Raw genomic sequence first — 27,394 nt, forward strand, 5'->3', positions numbered from 1 at the left:
GTTTCTCCTGTCGACCTCTCGCTATGAGCTCAATGCCAAAGCTGGCTGGGAAGGGGAAAGTGGCATTTTTTATTTAAATGTATATTGTGGTTCTTCTTCCTAACCTGTGGATTAGATAATTTAATCTTATAATTAGATTTTTCTTGTTCTCAGTTCTTTTAATCTTGGGAGATTCTGTAGTGTAGCAAAAGCTTCTTTAAAAAATTTCTATATAAAAGCATTCTAATAAATCAAAGGTAGGAAAAATTCTAAATCCCCAAACACCTTTCTTACGCCATGCTTTCTAAATACTAGACACACATGGGCTGCGTCTAGACTAGCAAGTTTTCTACAAAAGTGGCCGCTTTTGCGCAAAAACTTGCCAGCTGTCTACACTGGCCGCTTGATTTTGCGCAAAAGCACTGACGTTCTACTGTGTGAAATCAGTGCTTCTTGCGCAAATGCTTTGATGTTCCCGTTCCGGCAAAAGCCCTTTTCCAGAAATGTTTTTGCGCATGAGAGCCAGTGTAGATAGCTAAAAACTGTTTTGCGCAAAAAAGCCCTGATGGTGAAAATGGCGATCAGAGCTTTCTTGCGCAAAACCGCGTCTAGATTGGCACGGACGCTTTTCCGCAAAAAGTGCTTTTGCAGAAAAGCATCCGTGCCAATCTAGACGCTCTTTCCGCAAATGCTTTTAACGGAAAAACTTTTCTGTTAAAAGCATTAGCGGAAAATCATGCCAGTCTAGACATAGCCATGAAGAACAGGCAAGGATAAAAAGACTTTTCATACAAAATGTGAAATGAGATGAAAAAGGTGTCATCACGTTTTCACTTTCTATTTCAACTTCTTGTAAAGCACTTCTCATATCAGTCTTAATCTATCAAAGGGCCTAGCATTTCCACTGAGATGTTGCGTGCCATTAATTAAATCCTATTGAAGACTAAAGGTTCTGAGAACCTTCAGGGATGTCCTTAGTGTCATTCTGGCTGCTGGACTGAGCCCATGGCTGCCATATGACATGGTGCAAAATAAATATTTGACTTTCAAAGCTTAGAGCTGTCTTCGTTATATTTGACTTTTAGACCTTAGAGCTGTCTTAGCTGTAGACAGCATCTGCTAGACCATGTATTAAACAAGACTTACTCTCTTTGAAAGTTAAACAGTTGAGTATATTAAGGGAAACAATCATAAAAAGGGAAGAAAGCCAGAAAGTAATGAAAATGTCTGAAAACTACATGCATTATTCAGATGATCTCAGTAATTAATAATTGCCTAAAAAATAAATACTAGCAGCTTTACATGTAGAGAAACAATTTTTTGTTTTGCTTGTAACAATATAGTTGAACCATAAACTGAACATTATCAGCATCTTGTATGTCATTCACTAATGCTTTCTTCTAACAGAAAAGGAATGATATTTTAATAGATTTTTATTCTCCACTAGATTAATGCAAAGCAGGACACTCCATTGTTTTTGTTAAAGACTCTGAAATCTTGTAAAACAAAAAATGTCTGCTATATAAATCAATCAATCAATCTACTATATATTGGAGAGAGTTTGCCTGTCTGATCAACAGCTTCCTCTTACCATAACTTAAAGCAATGTTTGGTTATACCTAGGGATGTAAAACATTATAAATTAGTAACCATGTAATCAATAATAATTCTATCAGTTACATGGTTAACCACGAGGCTGCCAGTTGCTCCAGGCAGCTGCCCCTACCGACTGCCCCCAGCCCTGAGTTTAACCATAAATAGGAACCAATAAACAGTGAGAGGTCTAAGATGGATATTAGGAGAAACTATTTCAGTAGGAGGGTGGTGAAGCACTGGAATGGGTTACCTAGGGAGGTGGTGGAATCTCCCACCCTAGAGGTTTTTAAGTCTAGGCTTCACAAAGCCCTGGCTGGGTTGATTTAGTTGGGATTGGTCCTGCCTTGAGCAGGGGGCTGGACTTGATGACCTCCTGAGGTCTCTTCCAGATCTATGATTTTATAATCAGGTATCAGAGGGGTACCCGTGTTAGTCTGAATCTGCATGAACGAGAAGTCCTGTGGCACCTTAAAGACTAACAGATTTATTGGAGCATAAAGTTTTGGCTGAAGAAAGAATAGTATCTTTTTGACTAGTGGAAAAAACAAACTTTGCTGTCTTGGTAAATACCTCACTCCCTATTCTTTTCCACCAGGAACTAAATGACTGCATCAACTTAAACTGAGCAATAAATTAGCAATAATAAGAGACTGGCTTTTAAAAAATATATCCTCCAGTTTGCCCTATGTTTCTCTGCCTCAAAGAAAAACACAGATACGATTCTTAGTAAGATAACCTTTTATCATAAGATTTTCTTCAGTATCTTTATCTAGACAATACAAAATGAATTAGTCCAAAACAGAGATGTAACTTCAAATGTCTTGTGTTGCATTGTGTGCAGAGCCAGCCTTATAATACATGGACTTCCACCCATGTGGAAACATTGTAGTCCCAGTACAATTCTTTAATATCGTTGGCAGCTCTACTTCAGTCTGTCTTAAACAATAATCTTCAAAATGAATTTTCCAAAGACCCTTTTTCTCCCCTTTCCCTTTAGAGAGGTCATTCAAGGCTATACTTAAGGTTGTCAGTACTGTCCACTATTATCCTCTTTTTTCTCTCCAGAGGTTGATCTCACCTATAAACCATTTTTAGGGAAAAATGCCCTTTACAATTCAACAGATTCAGACAAAGCCATTTCTTAAAATAAATTTTCAAACATGAAATATTTAAATTTATGTCATTGTTTTAGAAAGTCTATTAAAAAAGAAATTTGGTCAGCAACAAGTTTATAGTATGGTATAAAAAAGTGTTATATATTTTGGAGTGTGTGTTTGTTGCTGGATTTGTTTGTGCAAACTAAAGTCATAATTCACAATTATCTACCTCCGGGTGTGGAACCTCAGGCCTGGGTGCTGGATCTGGCCCCCAGCTTGCTTGCATGGATCCAGGCCTTGAGGGGCAGCATTGGGGAGCCTGTGCTGGCGCTCCAGCCCCCTGCCGCCCATCCACATAAAAAATCTACAAGCATGGGCCCCTCTAGACTCTGGTGTGCAAGGGGAATGTGGGAAATGTCTTTCTTCTTCTCAGTCAGGGGCTTCTTGCTTTACTTATCATTTGTGTGTGGCCCCCGACTGATTTTTCTGTGGGTCAACAGCCCCCGACCCAAAAAAGGTTTCCCCACCCCTGACCAACAGATATCAAATTTTGCATAAACAATCCTGCCACTTAAATTAGCTAAATATACTACTTTTTCACAATAATATGCTGAGTGAAAGGTTTACATAATTTTATTTTTCATTAGAAAAAAGTCATGACTATTATGATTAGCGTTCATAAATATTTGCTAATAAAATTAAAACTGAGTCACCTATTCAACTGTCATTTTAACACAAAGAAAATTTTTACTGTTACAAATCACAAAATAATTCAAATTAGCTAAGGAAAGAGTAATGGAAGCTTTACAAGTTTCTGATTCCAATTTACTATATATGGTATTATTCAATAAAATGAATTATGTTTGAAGTTGAAATTTTACATATTTAAAACTGTTCTTGTATTTCCCTTAAAAAAATTGTTACATATTTAATTTCTTGAACTTTCCTAAAAGTGTAATCTACACAAAATGATTTAGCCCAATCAATGATGAGCCTCACTTGCTAGTTACCTATATTTCTCCCCTTTAAAAAAAAAAGAGAGAAGAAAATGCTAATGTATAAAAACAAGTTGCTGGACATTAACAGGAAAAAAAAATCAAACTTTGGTATCTTTGGCAAAGATACCAAACACATTAGTTAGAAAAAAAAGACTGAAATGGATTAGAAGAAACTATTTTGAATTTGCAAGTGTATAATAGCATGTATGTGCATGACTGAGGTTGAAGCACTAGGTACCCAAACATAAACAAACATCAAACTAAAACAAAATTGAGCAAAACAAAAAATTTCTCACCCTCAGAGTTTTCTTCTTCTGGATTTCCTGATACAAATGACTTGTATAGTATCTGTTTTAAAATCTCACTGTAAAAATGTTTTTGCTGAATGTAAAATATATTCTAATTCAGTAAGATGTGTCTGTAACTCCAATTCCATTTTATTACTCCAGTTCTTCTTATTCATAGTTAGCCTTTACTTTAAAACACTGGAAATAAGAGTAAGGTTATATTTTAATTTCTGTCTTTTTATGACTGCTGCTTATAGTTATGGGACACTCAACTGGTAAAGAAAGATGCCAACTGTGACAATCCTTGAGTAACATTGCTTGTAACATTGATCAGAAGAGATAACCCTTAGCACTGATGGTTTTATAAAAACAGTGCTTTGATTTTTCTAAATAATTTTGCTTCAGCCACTTTAGAAAACAATCTTCTTGGTGACCCAGTTTCCTAGTTCCAATTCCACACCTTCCTGAACAACTACAGGAGCTAGCTACATGAAAAAGAAATTTTACAATGATACTTATGAGTAGGGATCTCAAATTGTGATTAATCAGCTAATGAAGAAATTGATGGAATTTTCATCAACTACTTAATTAGTTGATAAGGGGGGACTCTAGCTACCCCAGCTGCAGCTTTCCAGTTTAAATGTAGTAGGAACCAGGAACACAGCAGCCCATATTTTACTATATTTAAACTGCAGCGCTGCAACAAGGTTAGCTCCTTGTGCGGCATTAGCCAGGACTAAGTAGCCCCAGCAAGCTAACCCTCTTAGTATATTTAAAAGCCAGAGCTGCAGCAGTAGGGGACCCAGAGGGAAAAGGCAGCACCTTCCCCCCCCCCCCTTGCTGCCTCTGATGGGGGGGGAAGGGAAGAAGAGCAAGTAGTCAATTGGACTACCCAATAAGGCTAGGTTATAGACCCTATTTGTCAGCTCTGAAATTCTCTTTGGCTACAGACCCCAGCTCCAGTGCTCTGTTCTCTCCCTCTGCTTTGTGCTGAGCACGTTGCAGCAGTGATTTTGGAGCCATAAGGTGGGTTGCCAGGAGTCTGGTTTTCAACCAGAACACTCGGTTGAAAAGGGATCCTGGCAGCTCTGTTTGGCAATGCCCACAGAGCCCCTAAAGGTCCAGTTGGCAGTGCAGAGGCAGCCCGTACATTTACACACACGCCCAGTCATTTTTTTTAGCAGCCTGGCTCAGGCCAAGTCTGGGACCTAGATTAGGAGCCAGGCAGGCAGCTAAGCGCTCTCCCTCAGCCTGGACAGGGGTGGCTGCCACCTCACGCCGCGGCCTGTCTCAGCCTATCCACAAGGGAAGCTGGCCTGTAAACCGACTCCCCCCGCGGACCAGCTTCCACCTGGCAGCCCGGGCCGCTGCGGCTGCTTCCGAGGCAGCAGCGCAGAGCGGCAGCGGGCTCCTCAGGAGCGGGGCTACCACAAGTCACCGGCGCCTGCAGCCCCACGCGGGAGCCCTCCCAAGGGAGCTCCCCACAGCGCCAGGAGCGGCAAATGTCCGGAGCGCTCCTGTCCCGAGCGGGGCCCTCTTAGTGGGCGGCGGCGGCCGGGAGCCGAGCGAAGGGGGCGGCGGCGGAGCGTGGGCTCTTCACCCCGGCCCCAAGGCGGCCTCCCGGGCCCGGCGCGGAACCCGCAACCAGATAGGGCATGGGGGGGGGGGGGACCAGCCCGCGCGTGCCCGGGCTCAGCCTTCGCTGTCCCCCTCACCCGGTAACAGTCGCCACCAACCCTCCCCGCCCGAGGCCCGCTTGCCTGAGGCCGCCGGCCAATCCCTTCCCTGGGCGGTGTCTCGCTACATCCCGCCCTGCCGCTGCGTTCGGAAGGGGCGGGGCTTGGTGACGGCGGAGAGAGTGACGCGGTGGCGCGTTGGGGCCGAATTCGCGGCAGTGGGCGCGGGCTCGGGCGCGAGCTGGGTCCTGAGGTCGCGCGGGCGAGGCGAGAGCGAGCGTGTACTTGCTCCGGGCGGCCGCGTGAGGTGTGTGGCGCGCGCCAGGCCGGCCAGCTCCGCGTTCCATCGCGTCTCTCGGGGGCGGGGCCGCCGGCCAGCCGGCCGGCAGTCACTCTCCCCCCCCCACCCTTCCCGCAGTAGCAGCAGCAGCAGCAGCAAAGAGCATGTCCTCGAGTAGGGCCAAGAAAGTGAAGATGGCCACCAAGTCCTGTCCGGAGTGCGACCAGCAGGTGAGGCCCCTGCTGGGCATGGGGCACTGAGCCGGACCAGCTCAGCCCCACTGAAGGCCAAGCCTGGGCAGAGTTGCTTTCCCCATCCCAAAGTTCTGCAGCACCCTGCACGTGCCCCTCCACGGGGTGGGAGGGGAGGAGAGACTCACCTTTGCAACCCTCTGTTCGCTTCTGTTTAATTAATAAAAGCCCATTCTGGGAGTTGCAAGGTTGTTTTGGGAAGGGGCATGCCTTTGCTTTGCTAGCTCTCTGGAGTGCTGTGCTCTGGGAGCTCTGACGAATGGCTTTGAGGAGACCCGAGGAGAGTTGGGGGTTACAGTGAGGCTGGAGAAGAGAGGTTGAAAAAACTTTTTTGTACCGTTACAGAATGTTTTTCTGTGGAAGTGCAAGACAGCATGAAAATGTTAGTAACGCAATGCAGGTTAGGTGGTGGGGGGAAAAGGCTTCTCATACCACAAGAATCTCGTGGTTCAGCTTTCTTAACAAAACTCTTATTTATTATTCAGTAATGGCTTCTAACTTCTAACTTCCTAATTCATCATCATTCAGAAATCCCATTGAAAGTCTGCTTTGCCCTGTCCTTGCGTGGCACGAGGTATGTTCAGTGTGCTTATTCAGCCCTCTTAGTTGGACTGGATTCAGAAGGTCAGAGCCCATTTCCATAGGCTGCTTTCACTTTCCTTGGCTGTGTGTTGTGTGTCACTACACCACTGCCTAACTGAACATAGTGCTTTTAATGCCCTCTGTTGCTTCAGTCCACTCTCTACTTCTTGATAGCTAGTACTTGATTTTCTGGAGTTACAGCATTGCCTGGGTGTTGAACCTTTACAAGGTTAATTCAGGAAGTTTCTCTTTGGCTCAGATGTATTCAAGTTGTGAAAAAAGATAAGCTAGCTTCCTGAATTTAAAATAGAACTCTTATAAACATTGCTTAATTCTGAGCCAGTGTTCAAGTGCAATATGGCCTTTGCCTGTCTAGTCTTTGTTTGGAATCCAGTCGGAATGTTTTGAGACATTTATTAGCACTATAGAATTATGCGGACGGTATTAGTACAGTAATTTCTCATTTAACACAATAGATGCGTTTCTGAAAATGTTTGTGCTAAGCGGAAACGTGCTATGCGAGGTCAATTTTCCCATTAAAAATAATGGAAAAGGTGGGGGTTGCGTTTCAGGTGGTGGTGGCAAAATCAATTTTTTGTTGGTGCTGGGTCATCAACATTAGTTATCTAGCAACACAAAATAACTAGCAACACAAGTCGCTGCTGTTTGTTAAAACACAAAGATAAACGTGAGTGAGTGGAGGAGCACTGTGACCACGTGTATTCATCCGCTCATGCGTATTATCTTTGTTTTCACCAACCTAAACCACCGCGCAAAGTAGTCTGCGACTTGATTATTTTCGTGTTATTTCGAGGAAGGTTGTGTTATTTGAAAAACTTTCCTTAAAATAAAAAATTGTGCTATTGCGAAAATGTGTTAAGCAGGCACTTGTTAAACGAGTAATTGCTGTATTTGTTGGGTTAATAAATGGATTAAAATACAACTTTACCTTTGGAATCATAATAGCAAATGTGTGATACTGATTGAGTAATTGTCTCTCCCTTTGCTGCAGTTTACCAGGTTTGGACCTTAATCAGAACACTTTCGAGTGTGGTGTCAGAGATGTAGCTGTGATAGTTTCAGTGACAACAACAAGGAGTCTGTGGCATCTAAAAGGCTAACACATTTATGAGGGCATAAGCTTTTATGGGCTGTACCTCATTTTGTTAGATGCATCATCCCACAAAAGCTTATGCCCTAATAAATGTATTGGTCTTTAAAGTGACACAGGAGTCCTAGCTGCTAATGTGGTGTGAGTCAAATCTGTAGGGAGTTTTGTGAGCTGCTGCTCCACGTGTTGATAAGCTGTTACTGGTGTATTGCCATGTGGATGGACTATTGCAACAGCATTAAAAATTACATAGCAAAAACAATCAAATTGTATATTAATAATTTTATTTTTAACTAACTTTATGCTATTTATCGTTTATGTATCACTAATTTTGAAAAATGAAAATGACTAGTCATTTTCAGTCTCATAATTCACAGGAAAATGGCACAGCACTACACTGGAACATTCACCTCAAAGTAATTTCAACTTATTGAAAAATGTTTGTTTAATATTACATGCTGTACAACTCTAAAAATATTTGTCTATTACCAGATGTGTTCTGCCTTTAATAAATAAAATAAATAAACTTTTATAAATTATAAGCATGTGCTTATCGGATAGTCGACTAGTGACTCAACTAGATGCTTTCTTCTACCCCTACTGCCTCTATCGGAGAAAGACAGCAAGGGGGGAGCAGGAGTTGGTACTGCCATCTCTGGGCGGGGCAGGGGGAGGGAAGCAGGGGTGCAGTAGGGAACTGGCAGTGTTTCCACCTTTTGAAATGTAGGGGCTCTTGCTACATTTCAAAGATGGGAGCATGAGGCCAGCGGGGGACCCAAGCAGTCCCCTGCTGGCTCCCTGCTCGCGCTTTGCTTTTGAGAAGCCCCTGGCTCTTGTACATTTCAAAAGCAAAGCACAAGCAGGGAGCACAGGGCCAGCAGGAGACTGCTTGGGTCTCCCCCTGGCCCCATGCTCCTTGCAGTGCTTCTACCTTGGGAAAGTAGCCAGAGCCAGCAGGACTCTTGCTACATTTCAAAGGCAGAGACGCCCTTATGGACTAATCGAATAGTCGATGCAAATTGCATCGACTATTCAATTAGTTGATTAATCTAAATTTAACATCCTTAGCTTGACATAAAATGTTGATTTGCTTATTCTTGCCTGGCTTCTACTTGCAATAGACTTATATTAGTTGTAAGGCATTTCTGTTCATCCTCTATATTTGTGTGGAAAGCTAGGCTTTGGGGGATATGCTTTCATGTTAGGTGAAATCGGAAAGTAACTGAAATACTTATCTGGTGGATTATATTTACTGAAGGACAATCTATCCTAAATGCTTAATTACTGAAGGAAAATCTACAACTTATTAAATCTACAAATTAGATTTGCTTTCTATAACCAACTCTATATAACTTTTCATGAGTGATGTACTTGAATATTGGGATTCTAGTATCTAAACTGTATTGGTAAATGTATTAACATAAAATATACTACACAATCTGCAATAACCTTGGTTTAAGAATCAGAAGATAAATATGTTTTGTGCATTTGGGTAAGCTAAGCACAATACCTAGGTGTAAAGTCACTCTTCAACCTGTGTATTATATAATTTTTACAATAGTGTTGTTAATTTTTTTTAAATATTATCCATTGCAAATGCTTATATGTTTAAATTGACATTATTTTGGAGGGTGAGAGTAGCAAGTTCTTCTTAGATCTCATCCTGGGTGATAAAAGAAGAAATTAAAATGAATAAAAATATTGGAGCTGATGATACAGAGCGAGCAAGTAAAATTGTTGTTTTTAAAGGTGCTGCTAATTCATTCTGCTCATTCAGCCTAAAGTAAATGGTATGCATTAGGGATGTTAGGTATCAGTAATTGAATACTTGTGTAACCGCATGAATACTTATTGGTTACACGAGTATTTGATAGTCCTAGGGGTGCTGGCAGCCAGTGTATTCTGGCCCCACTCCCGGTGAGCCCCCTGCCACCCGATGCTGCTGCCTCTCTATCAGCCTCTGTATCAGCTGCTGCCTAGATCCCCGGTGATCCCAGGCTTGCGGTGCACAGAAGTTGCTTCGTGGCAGCGTCCCCTCCTCCCCTCAATTGCTGCCTCTGATAGTCAGCAATGCCGGTGGGGTGGGAGGGAGAGGGCAGGCAGCACTGTGAAGTGGGTGCTGGGAGGAACTGGCTTTTACGCCAGCTCCCTCTAGTACCAGCTCTTGCCTCCCCCTGCCACCTCTGATACAGAAGAGCCAGAAAGGGTGGAAGGAAATGCATGTAGTTGACAAGATTAACTGAGAAGCCTAGGCTTATCGGTTAATCATATGGTTGACTACGCATTGATATACCTAGTATGCATATATCTGAATAGAATTTCTGTACTAGTAGCTCTTCATGCTGCTAGCATGGAATTACATGCATATGTGCTGTCCCAGCACAAAGGCTTCTAGTGTGGCCTGATTATTTTTCCCTGGGATTCTTGTGCCACACAGTAGAAGAAACTAAATTCTTGCTTTAACATTATTGGAACAGACAGCTTTTGATGTAAGTGGCTAGATTATATAAATTTCCCAGAATAGTCACCCATGATTATCTGTCAGTCCTTCTATAGAATAGTGATAGAAATGTAGCCGTGTTAGTCTGGTGTAGCTGAAACAAAAAACAGGACTATGTAGCACTTCAAAGACTAACAAGATGGTTTAATAGGTGATGAGCTTTCGTGGGCCAGACCCACTATTTGATCTGAAGAAGTGGGTCTGGCCCATGAAAGTTCATCACCTATTAAACCATCTTGTTAGTCTTTAAAGTGCTACATAGTCCTGTTTTTTGTTCCTTCTATAGAGTAAGTTCTCACGTTGGGGCATTGATGGGTAGTCAGACTGTAGTATGAATTCTGAAATTCTCTCGGAACAGGGGTGTTGAGGAACATGATCAGAATTTTGTGCTACCAATAATGTGTGTGGAGAACTTCCACAGAAATAGTTTAACTCAAACTCTTGAGGTGATTTTAGTATATTAACTGCATACTAAGGATGTGAACAACTAGCTGACTAATTGCTCCCCCCCCTCCCGCTGCCTCCATCAGAAAGAGGCAGCAAGGGCAGGGGAGAGGAGGAGCCACATTAAAAGTGGCAGCGCTGCTTGGACCCGGGGCTAGGCTCCATGTGGCTCTGCTGCTTTGAAATGCCAGGTGCATCCTGGAGCCATCTGGGAGCCCGGGCTGTGTGATCTGTTGCTTTGAAACGCCGCATGCAGCCTTGGGTCAGCTGGGGTCTCTCCTGCTGACTCTGGCTCCATGCAGCACTGCTGCTTTGAAACGCCACGTGGAGCCTGATGCCAGGCTTTCTGCAGCATTTCAAAGCAGCAGCCTTGTATGGAGCCTGGGGTCAGCTGGTAACTCAGAGACCCAGCTAACCCTGGGCTCCATACAGGGCTGCCACTTTGAAACGCCACAGGGAGCACGGGGCTGTTGCTATACTTCACAGGCGGAGACTCCCTTATTGACTAATCGAATAGTTGATGCAAATTGCATTGACTATTCGATTAGCTAATTGAAATTTTACATACCTACTGAATACAGCTTAAGTGTAAGAGCTCACTTAGAACCACTCACCGTATATGGTGTTAAAACTAGAAATGTAAAATCCCATTTAATTGGCCAACCAGTTAAACATATTGTTTAACTGGTTAACTAATTAAAGGGGGCTGTCAGGGTGGTCCCACCCACTATTGGGCTGGAAATCCCTCCCTACCCCCGCTGCCATACACAGGGGCTGGTCCGGCATCTCAATCGGATGGAGCAGTCCCTGTCTGCGGCAGGCCTTCTACAGGCTGGAGCCCATGGCTTGCCCATGGCAAGCAGGGAGCTGTGCCAGCCTCACTGGTTAACCTTAACCTGTTAAGGGTAGGGCTTACTGGTTCAATCTTCACATTCACAGTGAAAACAACATCAAACCATGTAGTTAAGTAAATCAAGGAGCCCAAGGCACATGGTGTTATTAGCATGAAATAAAGAACATTAATTTTTCATGGGTTGTGCAAATGATTTAAATGAAAATCTTGCATAGAAGAATAGGTGGGTATGATCCTGCAAACTCTTACTATTACTGTGAGAAGATCACTGCCTGTTATTAGTAGGCATTCACAACATTTTAACCCATATTTTACATTTTATAGCATTTTCTTTTCAAAGATGTGGACCCTGCATTTGTTGGAAGAGTGACTATGTAAAAATTCAACCTGTATTTATATTCAAAATTGTCTGGTATTGTTTGCCCTTTAAGCTCTCCTGCCTTCCTTCCTCCCCTTTCCCCATAGTTTGTTAGGCAAAGACTGAGTCTGAAAAGGTGACTATCAAGATAGTTGAAAGTAATAAACAGGGTAGAAGGGAAGTTCTATGCCACTTTAATTATAACTTCAAATACCAATCATTCATCTATATTTAAAAATAAATATAGTAGTTTGTTTTTGTTTTGCAGCACATTTGTCTGGCATTGAGCTTATGAAATGAAGATGTAGTCTTTTCTTTGGTAGGGATGTAAAATCTTGGTTAATCAGTTAACCTGTTAAACCTTAAATTTAACCAGTTGACAGATTAGGCAGGATCCCTTTCTGTGCCCCCTCTCCCCCTGCTTGGGGCTGCTGGCTGCCACTGCCTTCCTCCCTCCCCTGCTGGCTGCCAGTACTGGAAGTGAGTCATTCAATTTGAAGTGGAGATGTGGATATCCAGAGGAGAAATGGCCTTTGTAATGGGTTTCCCTACTCTAGATAGTCACATCTCCACACCAAATGCTGTGAATGACCCACTTCCAAACTGACTTAAGTAGCTTAATTCACACAAGCAACTTCTTCCTTTTATATATACTCCTGTTTCTGTAATTTCCACTCCAATTCATCTGATGAAGTAGGTTTTACCCATTAAAGTGAATGCCCTAATCAATCTGAGAGTCTGTAAGGTGCCACAGGACTTCTCATTTTTGCATTGCAATGAACTGTTTTAAATTGCATTGTGAATGCTTCAAGTTTTGGTTATGAAAAAATGCTTTTGTTAAATATGATGTCCTTTTAAACCTGTGAAGCAAAACACAGAAAATATATCTGTACTACAGAAATCAATAACACAGTTTGCATGGTCTGTATAGCAAGAAAGTTTTCCTTAGAATGTACCAGTTTGTGGCGTTTCTTCTACTAAAATAATTAAATTGGTTTCCTGTGCGTCTGGTAAAGAGTAAACAGTAAATTTGAGTTACACTTTCATTATTGCATGATCTTAATAAACAGCAGCAAACCTGAAGCTACTTGTCTCAATGTTTTTGATATGGTTATGCCTTTTTTGGAGGGGGAGGAGGGGAGAGTGTTCTGTACTGTCCTGCATTAACATTGTTCTGTTTGTTCCAAATCTTTGTTTAGTTTTTTCTGTTTTTTAGTCCTTTACCTATCAAAACAGAGCAGCACAATGCATTCCTTGTTGCCTTTTAAAGCCATGGTTTGCAAAATGCTTAATGTAGATGTAGAGCTTTGGTAACTTTTATGTGTGTGGTTTTTTTTTAATTGTTCAAAGAAAGAATTTTTGTTAACTTCTTTTAAATAAGGAAAGAATATGCTTTTGTCCCAAGTGTTCTAGAACAGTCTCATCAATTCTTCCACATTGCAAGCATTGTTCTGCCAGATAGGGGTAGTGCAGGGTTTCCTCTAGAATTTACCCAGCCTGCTTCTATTTGGCATTGCTCCGCAATATCCCCTTCTTTCTAAGGGTCTGGAGGGACAGAGCACTAATACCAAACATATGTGACATCCTAAAGTATACTTCTATAATGTACCCTGCACTAAAGAAGTACAAATGCAGTTAATGTAATTGTGTAACCACTATAAATAAAAGCAGTTACGTGCGCTGCGGGCAATGCAGCATAAATAAGCTTTGTACTTCATAGCCCACAGCGAAGCTTCCCCAGGAACGGGTCCAGGGCTGCTGCTAGCCATGCTCCCGGGGAAGTAGCTTTGCAGCCTCAGTGAAGCCACTCTCCAGGAGCAGGGACCACGAGGGCTGCTGCCAGCCCTGCTCCAGGGGAGGCTTTGCTGTGGGCTCTGCCAAGGGAAGGGGGCCAACAGCTCCTGAAGCCAGCATGTAATCCGCAGGGAGGGGGTTACATTCTAACCTTTTACATCCCTACCCTGCACCCCTCACATTTTTAAACTTATTGCTAGTAAATATCAGGGCTGAATTGAATGAGGATTCTGAGCGCTTAGTTCCACCGCAATTGCATTTATAACTTCTACACCTACTATGGAACTTTAATGATGAAACAAAATGTGATGACTATCTTGGAGAGCACATGCTTATATTTGGAACAGAAAAACTCTTGTGATACTTCAAAATCGTATTTTTCCCCTTTGCTTTCAGGTTCCTGTTGCATGTAAATCATGTCCTTGTGGCTACATATTTATTAGTCGAAAGCTCTTGCATGCCAAACGTGCTGAGAAATCACCACCTACTGCAGGTAAACGTTACTGAGGGGCTTTCCCTTTCATATTTCTGCTTTGGGGAAAAAATGAAGAGCATGTGGCCTCTTGTGTTATAAACTGTGACTTTTGTCACTTCTTTCTTTTATGCAGTCAGGAAAGGGAAACTTTGAATGTAAGTTAATCTTCCACAAACTAAGACAAAAAGTGGTGTTTTTACAGCCTTGCTTCCTGTATAGGGGTGTTAGTGGACATTTTATTCATTGTTTATCCTGTAGCTGCTTGCTTAATCACCATGAAAATATAACTGCCTAAAGAAAGCTTTCTGTTAATCCTACTTTGAAGATAAATGTCCAAAGAAGCCAGATTTCATAGTATTTGATGACTGAAGCTTGTTTTATTAATGTTTTAAATATTATATTGATTTTATTTACTCCGTCCTGAAATAGCAGCATGTCATTTAATACTTTGTGTAACAAATGATATTTTGAAAGCTATTAAAATGTTCATCTCTTTAAAGTATGTGGTAAAATAAACTATCTTAAATGCAAATCTTTCTGTAGATGTATACAAAAGGAATCAGTCAGATACGCTTTCTAGCATGATTCATTTTCTCTCTTATATTTGTATTAATGCTTTGTCCACCATTAATAGGTCATTACTCAGAACAAATCCCCTTGAGGGAAAATCCCAAAAGTATCTGATTTAGAATTGTAGAATTTCTTGACTTACAAGATTCAAAGGATCAGCTTAGAGAGTATCTTAATTTAATCTGATGAGAAAACGTTACAGTTGTCAACTGTAGGAAAAAATAAAGTGGTGATGTCAGACGTTGATTTGCAGTGTGGAAGCAGTGGGGAAATAACTGTGGAACTTGTTCTGGAAAAAACAGCAATTGCCTTCCATTGTTTAGCTAATGGTTGATTAATTAAACTAGTTCCTAACCAAGTTATATATGTTAAAGGCTTTATGATGATTATGCAAGGCTCTTGTGTACTTCCAGTGTGAAAGTGAATGCGTCTTGTTCTCCTGTCTAATATAGTCACAAACTATATCGAGCCATCTAGTTGTGCCCAGTCTATAGCTAATTGGAAGGTGGGGACACAAGGAAAGTAATAGAACCAGGTCCAAAGGTAAATACCAAAAATTCTCAGGTGCAAAATTTGGAAGCTTTCCCCCAAAACTGGCCTGTGAGAAGTGTAAAGGCAGCTTGACTAAAGCTGTGTATGCACTGACTTACACATTACATTGGAATAAGTTCACTCACTAAGAGGTGTGTGTAAGCCATCCCCCTGAGCAACATAAGTTACAGTAACATAAGCACTTCTCTCGCCAACATAGCTGCCACTACTCACAGGGGCTGGAGTAATTGACAGGAGTGCACTTTCCTGTTGGCTTAGATCAGTGGTCTCCAACCTTTTTACGCCCAGGCTCACTTTTTAAATGTCAGAACAAGCCAAGATCTACCCTATCCCTTCCCTAAGACCACACCCCTTCCTTGAAGCCCTGCCCTCTTTGTTCTCTTCTCCATCACTTGCTATCCCCAGCCCTTATACACTCTCAGGGTACAGCTACACTGCTGCTTTTTTTTCGATTCTTCTTGCAGGAAGAGGTTTTTCCAACATTTGGCCGGTCTAGACTGGGCCAAATGTAAAAAAAAACCCTTCTTTTGGAAGGCTCCTTATTCCTCGTGGAACGAGGAATACAGGAGTTGCCGAAAGAGCATGTTTGCTCTTCCACTAAAAAAAGTGGAAGAACCAGCACATCCCTGGACGTGGAAGAGTTTTTCAGGGATACCTCTGGTATCCCAGAAACACACTTGTAGTCTAGCCATACCCTCCCTGGGTTGAGAGAGGATGTGTGGGCTCTGGAGTGGGAATGAAGGATTTGGGTGTGGGAAGGGGTGAGAGGGACAAGCTCTGGGAGGGAATTTGGATGCAGGAGGAGGTGGAGCAGGGGATACTGGGTCGGGGAGGGAACTCTAGGCAGAGGGTTGGAGTGTAATGATGCTGCGGCCAGATGGGGGCTTGGCCCCAATTGGGGTATGTTGGCCAGGCTTCATTTTTAAATAAAATATGTCAAACACAAAAAGTTTCAGCATTGTCTTTATTTATGAGAAGGGTGGGGAATCTGTTTTGAGTCAGGGGGTCATTGACCCACAGAGAAGTCAGTTGGGGCCACACAAGTGAGAGACAAAAAAAAAAAAACCAAAAAAAACCCTCCTCCACAACCCACAAGCCTCACTAATGTAGCCCCAACTGTGCTGGTGGACGCAGGGGACATGGTACTGGGGAAGGGTGCCAGTGAGTGCTGGGGCAGCGGACAAGGTGCCAGTGGGTGCTGAAGCAGGGGACAGGGTGCCAGTGGGTGCTGCGGTAGGGGACAGGTTGTTGGTGGGGGGCAGGGAACAGGGAGTCCCCGCATGTGCCTCCTCCCGGGATTTCTACCCCTCCCCCGCCCCGCAGGGGAAGGATGTCCTGGCTCAGGCCTTCCCCTCCTCCCCCCCAGGGGATGTCCCCGGCAAGCCACAGACCTGTCCTTTCAGGTACCGTGCTGGCTGTTTGGGGGATGGGGAGCAGCCAGCGCACTTCCTGAAACCCTGGAAGTGGTGCGCAGCTGCGGGACTTCCATCCACCCCGCTGGAAGCTGATGCTACCTCCATTGTCGCTGGAGGTAAGTAGTGGGGCTTCTTGGGGGTGGGGGAAAATAGGGGGACCCCACGGGCCTTCCTGATCGACCAGTCGATTGTGATTGACGGGTTGGTGACCATGGGCTTAGATTATCTTCTGCACTAGCAGCGCCATATGTGTGTCTGTAGAGCCCCTAATAGAATGGGCCTTTGATAGTAGTTGGAGCCTAGGTGTTGCTGTAGTGATAGTAGTTGGAGCCTAGGTGTTGCTGTAGTAAATACTGAATGTACAGATTAAATGGTGTCGTACATTGAATTTTATAATATGAGAATGGTTTCAGGAGTGATGGCAAAACAAAAACACAAATATGAAGATTTAGTGTTTGTCTCTTTATTCATCTCTTGATAGTAATTTGGAAAACCTGGCATGAGAGCAGTTACCAGAAGTGGTGCACCAGGAACACTTGAAAACTGTGATCTGTGTAGTTAGTGAAAGAGCTAAACATTTCCTATGCACTGTATGGCTTATAGATGCTGCTTATTTGTTGTAAAATGCTATGTGAATGTCATTACAATTTTGATTTGATCCTTGTGATAAAAAAAATGGGGTATGCCCATGCCTTTGCCTCGAACAACTTGCTCAACTCTGCTCAGAGAATGTTGTGCATATTCAGTCACATGTTGTGAGCTGCTTGAGAGGTGACTTACTGTGCAGGCAATTCATCGTTCTTGTTAAGAGATCTAAGGAAAGAGGTGGGATGGGGAAAAAACCTGAGACTAAGTGACTCAAAAGACATAAAAGTAACCCTAAAACTTCTCTTTATTCATTTATACAGAAAACAAGAGTGAGGCCAAAAGGAGACGAACAGAGAGAGTTAAGAGAGAGAAGATAAATTCTGCAGTAAATAAAGACTTAGAAAACAGAAAAAGGTCCAGATCTAACAGCCACTCAGACCATAACAGACGGGGAAGAGGAAGACCTAAGAGTGTCTCAGCCAAAAAGCATGAGGAAGAAAGAGGTATGAGAATTACAAAACCTCGTTGGGGGAAGTTATTTTAATTTTTTTAATGGTGTGCTGGCATTAACTCAACTGGTGACATGTTCTAGGCTTTGTCTAAATTGCCCTTTCATTGTTAAAACTTGTGTTGCTCAGGAGTGTGAAACCACCCTCTTGCCCCAGATGACAAAAGTAATAGTGATGATATGCACATGTGTAGACCGTGCTTTAGTGGCAGGAGAACCTCTCCTGGTGACAAGCTACCACCCCTCCTTTGGGATGGTTTTGTTTTGTTTCCAAGAGAACCCTCAGTGACAAAGAGTGGCCAACAGGGTGTCTGCAGTGGCACAGCTGTGCCATTGTAAGGGGTGAAGTGTAGACGTAGTCTTATGTAAACTAAGGTAAACTGCATATTCCCTGTAATGTGAATTTGTAAATCATGATTTGAGGATGTCAAACTCTGCTAGAGATTAGGGGTCAATTGCAGGAGTGGGTGGGTGAAGTTCTGTGGCCTGCAGGGTGCAGGAGGTCAGACTAAAATATAATCGTGATCAGGGCTCGCCAGCCGTGCTGTCCGGCGATCTGCACATGCGCAGATCTCCCAAACCCAGCTCTTCCGGGTTGTAATCTACTTTCCACGGGTGAGTAGATTGCATTCTTTGTCAAACCCTGATCATGATGGTCCCTTTTGACCTTTAAAGTTTGAGAGTCTATGAGGAGGAAGAAGTGTCTCATGCTGTAGAGACTTAGTTTTTCTGTCCAGAGCAACATTGTTATGTATGGGAAGGCTAACTTATTTTCTTTGTGGAAGCAAGAACTGTTTCAGATATTTGCTTTTGAAAAGGTCTCTCGTAGGCATAAACCAATTGTCTGCAGGGGTCAGAGATGATTTCCTCCTTCTTCCTGTGTCTCTGATCAACCTTTACACATCTGACAGTGGTTTGGTTTCATTTTTCTCTGACGCAACAGGTGTAAGTCACTGTTAGAAGTAGGATACTGGGCTATGTCAGAGATTCTCACACTCCTTAATACTGAGAGTGTAGACTGTAAAGCATTTCGCAGCTAGTTCTCCTGTTTCACATAGTACTTAAGATAAGAGGGTGCCAAATGAATTGGTATTATGGTTTTATAGTATTTCCTATGTTTGAGCAAAACACATACCAACTCTTTATATTCCTCAATAACAATTTAGTTCTCTGATTAATTGCAATAAAAAAGTCAGAATTGCTAAGGAGCAGTTGGACAGAAGTAAGTCTCAGAGGCGTAGCCGTGTTAGTTCATAACTTTAAAAACAAGTAGTACTGTGGCATATCAGCACTGGCTCCTGCTCCCCGCTTTGCTGCCTCTCTCTGATGGAAGCCACAAGGGAGGGAGGGGAGTGACTAGTTGAGTCGATACTCGACTATCCGATAAGCATTTGCTTATTGGAGAGTCGATTAGTTGCTAACATCCCTAATTCTTTTTAACCTTTTATTTTTAGAGGATTTTAATTGGGCCATATAAATGTCATCCTGAAGTTTGGCATACAGTTTAAGGACTTAGGGAAGAAAGAACAAATTTTTCCATACATCCATAACTTTAATTTAAAATTGATGAAATTTAAAGAGAACTTTAGGAAGTTTACCATGTTGAGCTGTTTTTCTGTGCTGTTGTAACTTCAAAATCTTTTATCTGAGTTTCTGGAGGGGGAAATAAAAGTGGACATTTATTCATATTATACAATAGATCCTTTCAGGTCTTTTCAAACTAAAATATTTTGTCTTCACTGTAAAACAAAATAACTTCTTTTTCATAGTGATTTTTACTGGTGGCTTTTTATTTCCTTATCCAAAACTCACTAGTTTTGATTCTAGAAATGGCAGGCCATTTTTTGTGTTTGCTTGACCCTGCTAATTGTGTGATTGATACGTTTCTTCGCATTTTAAAAAACTTTTCAGGTTGCTACTGAGGTGGTGTGGTAGGCCTACTCAGTTTTCACCCCTCACTAAATGGTAACTACAAGTTGAACCTCCTTGGTCCGGTATCCTTGGGACTGGAGTGGTCCCAAGCAAGGGAATTTGCCAGACAGGGCTGGTTAGGCATCCAAGCTTTCCTATGGCTCCCCTCCTGGCTGCTACCCCGGGACAACCCGGATTCCTGACCTCCTCTGGCCCAGTTGCCTGGCTCTGCTGCCCCCAGCCCACTCTCGAAGCTCTGCTCCCTGCCTCTAACCCTGCATGTGGGGGGGAGGGCAGCTGCTCTGGGGTTTCCTGGCCCTGCATGCAAGGTGGCAGTTGCTCCTGGGGTTCATGGCCCCCAGATCACTGGAGCAGCTCTGCCCCCAGCCACACTCAACCTCTGTGGCAGGGGCTCTCTGGTCTAGTAACATCTGTGGTCCTACCAGACCTCAGATGTTGCTGGACCAAAGAGTCCCAGACAAGAGAGGTTCAACCTGTATTAGCTAGGATAGAGGTTGTTATTTTGTTCTCTTTTTTTTTTTTTTTTTGTTGCTGAAATACCGATATGTGTAATCTTTTATTTTAGCAGCAAAAGACTTCTCATTTCTGGTGTCTTACAAAAATAGTTGTGCGTGCCTGCAGAGAAGTCTCAAATGTGAATAATAGAGAACTGAGTCAGACTGACTTCAGATGAGGAAGGTTTTAATAGATGTTTTTCTAAATCAGAGGCTATGCATAGCACGTTGGAAAAGTTCAACCAGCTATAAAATGAGCAATAGTTACAGCTGAGAAAGATGAAACTGCAGTAAGAATGACTGTAGCTTACTAATTCTGCGTTAATGATTGATACTGCTGCATGGTAGCATCATCTAGCAATATTTTTCAGTTAAGTTCTTCAGAACTATATTTCCATGGCTATGTCTACGCTGCAGAGTTTTTGCACAAAAAAGGCCATTTTTGTGCAAAAACTTGTGGAGCGTGCACACCTCAAGTGCATTTTTGCTCAAGAAAATTTACAGTGAATCAATAAAAGAGAGGTTTTTGCGATATAGGTATTCCTCTTTCTATGAGGAATAACTCCTTTTTGTGCAAGAGCTATTGGCAAAAAGGTGTGTGTGGATGGGAAATGGGTTTTTTTGCACAAAAACAGCCTATCAAAAGAAGCACAGGTGCCTTGGTGGCCATTCTGTTAATGGCAATCAGAACTTTCTTGCGAAAGAGCGTCCATGCAGTTTGGACACACTCTTGCACAAAAACGCATTGCTTTTCCAATGCGCTTTTCCAATGCATTTTTCCAATTTTGTAGTGTGGACGCGCTCTTGCACAAGACGTTTTTGCAGAAGAACTCTTCTGCAAAAAGCTTCTTGCGCAAGAAGCCTGCAGTGTAGACGTAGCCCCTGGGAATAGCTATTCATTTGAAAACATTTTGGAAAATAAGTTTGCTTGGTTAAGAAGCTTGTGAATAGATGACAGTAATTTAGTAAAATTAATTTGTTAATCTTTTGAATTCCAAGTGAATGTTCATGGAGAAAAGGGAGTACATTTTACTTTATATATTTCTAATACTCCAAATCTCCTGCCATCCTTTGTGAAAAGGAGTTGGAAGAAACCCCAAAAAGCTTTTCTGACAATTTTAGATGGCTGAGCTCATTTGCTTAGCGTAATGTGATACAGGGAAAAAAAAATAGCTTTGAGCCAGAACTTTGCAAAGTGTTTCATACAGAATAATTAGCACTTACAGTCCTTTTTTTCTTGAACAGTATACAAAAATAGTTGGGGTGTTCCTGTGATCTGTCATTTTATAAATGGGGGTGGGGGAGCAAGGAATTAAGGTAGGAAGAGAGAAAATTGCTCCTCCAAAGCTTTATGGGGGAGAGTGTGTGGAAGGAAGAGCTGTTGGCATATATATGGTTCTTAACTCCTGACTTTGCTCTCCATGTTTGATTTAATGGGTCCTTCCTAAACCTGCTAAATCAAATACCAGATGCATCTCTGAAGTGGTAAATCTGGACATTGCCCAAGTGACTTGTATTCCCAAGATTGAATTGGTTTCAAATTTCCATACTTAACTAAAACAGCCTTCTCATAGCTTTGCATTAGAACAGCTGTGCTGGTTTTTAATATTTCAAATACCTCACTAAGCAAGCTGCTGTCCAGTGAATGTGGGAAGCATAGTTTTATAAGTGGTTTGAGGTTGCTAAATAGCTTTTCACAAAATGTATAATGTTCAGCCACTGAGGGCCAAATCTTGGTGTTTAAGGATTTGCCCCCACTGTCATTTTCACTGTGAACTATGGATGTGAGTGTAAACGTGTTCATGGTTAACCAATGAGCCTGGTCTCATGGGTTAGCCTTAACAATAATACACAGTATCCCACTTCACCTCAGCATGCTATTGCCTTTGTATCAGAGGCAGCAGTGTGTGTGGGGCAGGCAGGAGCACACGGAGAGTTGGCTTTTAAGCTAGGTCCCGCACATACCAGCTCCCGCGGGACTGCCTCCCTTCCACCGCCCCCTTTGGACCTATGCCATAGGGAAAGGACTATCCTATTTCTTACAGGATGCCTTCATTTTGCAATACATTTTTATGTCCTCTGCTGAAATGTGCTATTTCAGTGCAAAGTGTAAAGAGTTGCCTTTCATTTGGAGGAAGAAGCATTAGGCACCATTAGCTACATTAGCTACTCTCCTAATTGTGTGCTAAGAATCTTCCATATGATGTTAAAGCAAAATGCAGGACAATGTAGCACTTTAAAGACTAACAAGATGGTTTATTAGATGATGAGCTTTCGTGGGCCAGACCCACTTCCTCAGATCAAATAGTGGAAGAAAATAGTCACAACCATATATACCAAAGGATACAATTAAAAAAATGAACAAATATGAAAAGGACAAATCACATTGCAGAACAGGAGGAGGATGCAGGGCGGGGGGGGAAGGAAGGTAAGTGTCTGTGAATTGATGATATTAGAGGTAGGGAGAGTGGGATGTTTGTGAGTTAATGGTATTAGTGGTGATAATTGGGGAAACTGTCTTGGTAATGGGTGAGATAGTTCAAATGTTTAAGTCCTTTTTGTAAAGTGTCGAATTTTAACATGAATGACAGTTCAGAGGATTCCCTTTCAAGTGCAGATGTAAAAGGTCTTTGTAGCAGAATGCAGGTGGTTAAGTCATTGAGAGAGTGTCCTTTCTGGTTAAAATGGCAAGAAACTGTTTTCTCTTTGTGATCTTGTCTGATATCTGTTTTGTGGGCATTAATCCTTTGGCGAAGTGTCTGAGATGTTTGTCCAATGTACATAGCAGACGGACACTTTCGGCACATGATAGCATAGATTATATTTCTGGATGCGCAGGAATATGTGTTCTTGATCTTATAACTCACTTGGTTAGGTCCAATAATGGTATCAGCAGAATGAATATGTGGACAAAGCTGGCAACGGGGTTTGTTGCAAGGGAAGGTACTGAGTCAACTTCACTGAAGACTAGGTTTTTGAATCTAAGGCTTTGTCTACACTTGAAGGTTTCAAGTGCAGCCAATGGCTGTTCTTGAATGTGGTGGTATGGCTTCAGTAGGAATGCTGGGAGAGAACTCTCATAGTACTCTAGTTAGCCTTATGGAGATGGCTTAACGGTGCTGGGAGCATGTTTACTCTGACACTTTAACTTGCAGCAGTTGGACACGTGTGTGTGTTTTCACAGTAAAGTGACAGTGTAGACTTGCCTTATTTTCAGATGGTTGATTCTGCAGCTTTTTTTCTGATGGGAGCTGATTGTTTTGAATACAACTTTTCATTACTTATGTGTTGTCCTATATTATAATAATTTAACAGCTGCGTAACTGATGTACAAACTTCTGATGCAGGAGCTAGAGAAAAGCTTTTGTTTCATAATGACTTTTCTTCTTCTTCTACAGAGAAACAAGAAAAAGAAGTTGACATGTATGCTAACCTTTCAGATGAAAAGGCTTTCGTGTTTTCAGTGGCCTTGGCAGAAATAAACAGAAAAATTATCAATCAAAGACTTATTCTCTAACTTATCAGCACAATCTGATGTAATTGTATGCAGTATGACTAGCATATTTCCAAGGTGTCATGGACTCCCAGGAGGCATGTTCATCAACCAGGATCATAGCTTTCTCTGTTAAATCTGTGCTGCTGGTTTGGAGCTCACAGACTTGTGTGTCTACACATCAGCAAGAAGCAATGTTGTCAGCATTTTAGTTCTTTATACCTTGAAGACTAATGCACAGAGAGAATGCACCATTTCCAGAGCACTTCATTAGATTTGCTGCCCAGAAATGCAATATTTTAAATATTTTCTGAAAGAATGATTTTCTTTTTAAAATTAAATATATTTCAGATTTTTCAACTATATTACAGTTTACTTCTGTATAGTTCATCTTACCTTTTAATAAATTGATATTCTGATACTTTATTGAATTGGCTAGTACATTTGTACAGGACTTATTTAAGGTGTCTTGATCTTATTCTCCTTTTGATAGAAGCACTATGCTTTTTGAAGATGGTTCTGGACAGTTATTTTGATCAGTGGATCTGGTTCTTCATTTTATAAATGTGGTATAGTAGGGATTAGCATGCAAGGTTTCTCAGGATCACCTTGCATGGTGACTCATGTTCCATATGAACTCTCCTTAGTACTGGGTTCACTTTATATAGTATTTTCTTTTTATCCTGGATATGCCTTTGTGGGCTTGACTCCTTAAATTTGGCAGAATTAAGCAGCTGAAGTCCTAAAGAAACCATTTGTACCAGGTAACTGTCAGCTGCATTTCCTTTAATTAGTAAAGATCCTAGGGCATTGAAGCCTTCCCAAAAGTGTGTGCGTATGCTGGGGGGATAGAAGACAAGGGGCCAGGTGTCCCTTAGGTCCTGTTCCACCTTTTCTCCCAAAGTGCCACCCATTTCTCCAGAGGCACTTCCCTTACCTAAAGTGGGGCGGGGCCAAAAGCAATCAGACTCCACCAGCTGCTTGTCTGGCCAGGGAATAAGGTCTCAGGGGGAAGAAGGAAAAGGAGGCAAGGTCCGCTGTAGGGAAATGTGGACAGGACAGGCCCATCCACTTCTAAAAAGTGGGAGAGCTATGGCACTGTGGCCTCCCTTGTTCTGGTGCCACTGTTCTGATCTTTCACCCTTTCACCTTTCTTGCTATTGCTGAGGAGAGTATAGGTATTCTGTGGTGCAGGCAAACCACTAGATTCTCTTTCATTTGTATGTCTAGATTGAACCAAGACAAGGTGGGTGAGGTGGTAATTTTTATTGGACCAACTTCTACCTTGTGTGTTTAATATCCTAGGACCAACACTGCTACTACAACACTGCATACTGGAATGAACAGAATCACTCTTATCGTAAGCTGGTATCTTTTACCAGAGTATAAAAATATAATTTAGTCAGTCATTTGACTGCTCAGTTTCTAGCTGTAACTTTCACATCTGAATGTTGATCCACATGAATCTGTAGAAACTAATCATGTTAAGCACTAATGTTGACACAAGAACAAATGGATATAAACTACTATTAATAATTTTAGGCTTCAAATTAGAGGAATGTTTCAAACTGTCAGAGACATGAAGTTCTGGAGCAGCCTTACAAGTGGAGTATGGGGACAAAAAAATCAAACTGGCAACATATCATTGTACATGGTCTCATCATACCATCCCCTGAATAAATTTATGAAGCTCAGTCTCAAAGCCAATCTGCAACCGCTAGCAGAAAATATCCCCAATGGCTAGTGATAAACACTAGATGGGAAGGATCCTAATGATTACAGAGAATTCTTTCCCAGGTGTTAGGCTGTTGCTGGGTCTTGTGAGCATGCTCAGGGTCTGATTGCCATATCTGGGATTGTGAAGGAATTTTGTCCTGGGGCAGATTTTTTTTCCCCCTTCTTCTGCAAAGTAGGGCCTGGGTCACTTGCAGATTTAAACGAGTGTAAATGGTGGATTCTCTTTAAGTCTTTGAGGGTTTCAGTAACCCAGCCAGAGGTTAGGAGTCTATTATAGGAGCAGGTGGCTGAGGTTGCAGGAAGTCAGACTAGGTGATTGTGATGGTCCATTCTGGCCTTAAAGTCTATGAACCTGAGAGTCAAAAATAGATTTTGGGCAAACATCCAATTTATATTGATATTTATTTGAGTACAGACTGTTTCACTGAAATATTACAGTGCAACATGAGTAGTTGCAGCTCATATTTCACACATAGTACACCTAGGAGAATTCTGTACCACTGAGCACATGCTTAATTAATGAGCTACACATTTAACGGTTTAGCAGAAAAAAAACTTTTGCTGGAAAGTTGCTGCAGTTTTGCCTTTTGCCCAGCTGCAGGTGGTGTGGCACTAGAACAGAGCAGCAGCTTCTGGCCAGCTAGGGAAGAAAAAGAGTCTGCTTTCTTCAGAACACCTGTCAAGCTAGGTCAGGAGATGGGCTATGTGAAGACAGACGTAGAGCTGCTGTGGAGTTAGATGGGGGTCATAAGGACTAATGGAGGAGGATAGGCTAGAGCAGGGTTTGAATGTTAGCGGATGTGCAGGACCACATGGTGATCGGTAGAGAGGGTGCCGGGGCCTAAGGACAAGGTGGCTGAGTAGGGAGACAGGGAGGGAGTGCAGGGCCCCATAGAGATGGGGAATTAGTATTTAGTGGAGAGAATTGGTATGGGGGTGGAGGGACATGTGGATAAGAGTGCAAGGATACATGGGGACAGGGCAGCTATGCCTGACTGGGAGAGGCTCAAGGTCTGTATGGGGGAAGCTTCCTAACAATTCCTTTTCCCCCTACCACCAAAAAAACCCTGTTCTATACTCCTCCCACCCACACGCAACAACACTCCCAAGTTCATACCCAGGCTCCTTCCCACCAATTGCCTTTTTTCAGCTCCTCCATATCTTCTGATTCTCCTAAGCCTTGACACTGGTTCTAAGGGGCGTGGAAAATATGGAATTGTATTGTAACTTAAATGAATTATTACTCAGAATTCTGTATTAATATGCCTACTAAGGAATCTATTTGTTTAAAAAAAACAACTCGAATCTTTTGTCTGAATTGTTACAGACACACTTGCTGACAAGGTATTTTGAAATAAATGACCAAAAATAATTGAAACTGGTGTGATTGTGTTATTTTGACAAATAAAATGCAGAATTTTGCAGAATTTGAAAATATTCTGCACAAAATGTTTTGGTGCAGAATTGCTGCAGGAGTAACATAGCTAGTAAATTGACTGTCTGCCACCTGTGACAGTCTTTGTGAAATGTTAAATAACTCTTCAATTTTTTTGCACCTTTCATTCAGTGTTACTGAAGATGATACTTCCAGGGATACAGTCAAATATCTTAGATCTCAGATTAGACCTCTCAATATTGTTAGTCTCAGAGAAAGTTACCAAAATGCTTTTTAAATAAAATTTCACTATTATTTTATACCAAAGAACAGCTAATGAGCCTTGCTGTAGAACTAGTCAATGCAGGGGAGCAAAGATTTATTAACAAAAAGCATTTCCAAATTCTGCTGATGTTTTTTTTAATACCAGTACATGATTCAAAGGGAAA

General features: G+C 42.1%; 2 protein-coding genes across 3 annotated transcripts in view; one reads left to right on the plus strand and one right to left on the minus strand.

The window, feature by feature from the left end:
• Positions 1-5,847, minus strand: part of GPT2 (glutamic--pyruvic transaminase 2) — a 68,282-nt gene extending 62,435 nt beyond the window's left edge. The window contains exon 1 of one of the 2 annotated variants that reach the window (XM_075940194.2): positions 5,718-5,847. The gene's annotated coding sequence lies outside the window, so the exon portion shown is untranslated. Of the gene's footprint in view, positions 1-3,966; positions 4,750-5,717 lie in introns of those variants that run through there. The other variant, XM_075940192.2, reaches the window with a different exon arrangement.
• A 4-nt stretch (positions 5,848-5,851) lies between these two features.
• Positions 5,852-24,254, plus strand: HDIP1 (HDAC and MIER1 interacting protein 1). Its single transcript, XM_006121191.3, has 4 exons — positions 5,852-6,143; positions 14,203-14,299; positions 17,727-17,909; positions 23,739-24,254. Exons 1-4 carry the CDS (start codon positions 6,078-6,080, stop codon positions 23,855-23,857), a joined length of 465 nt encoding a protein of 154 aa, XP_006121253.2. The 5' UTR covers positions 5,852-6,077; the 3' UTR covers positions 23,858-24,254.
• The last annotated feature ends 3,140 nt before the right edge of the window (positions 24,255-27,394 follow it).

The sequence above is a fragment of the Pelodiscus sinensis genome, chromosome 12 (genome assembly GCF_052426305.1).
Source record: "Pelodiscus sinensis isolate ZL-2025 chromosome 12, ASM5242630v1, whole genome shotgun sequence".
Lineage (NCBI taxonomy): Eukaryota > Metazoa > Chordata > Testudines > Trionychidae > Pelodiscus > Pelodiscus sinensis.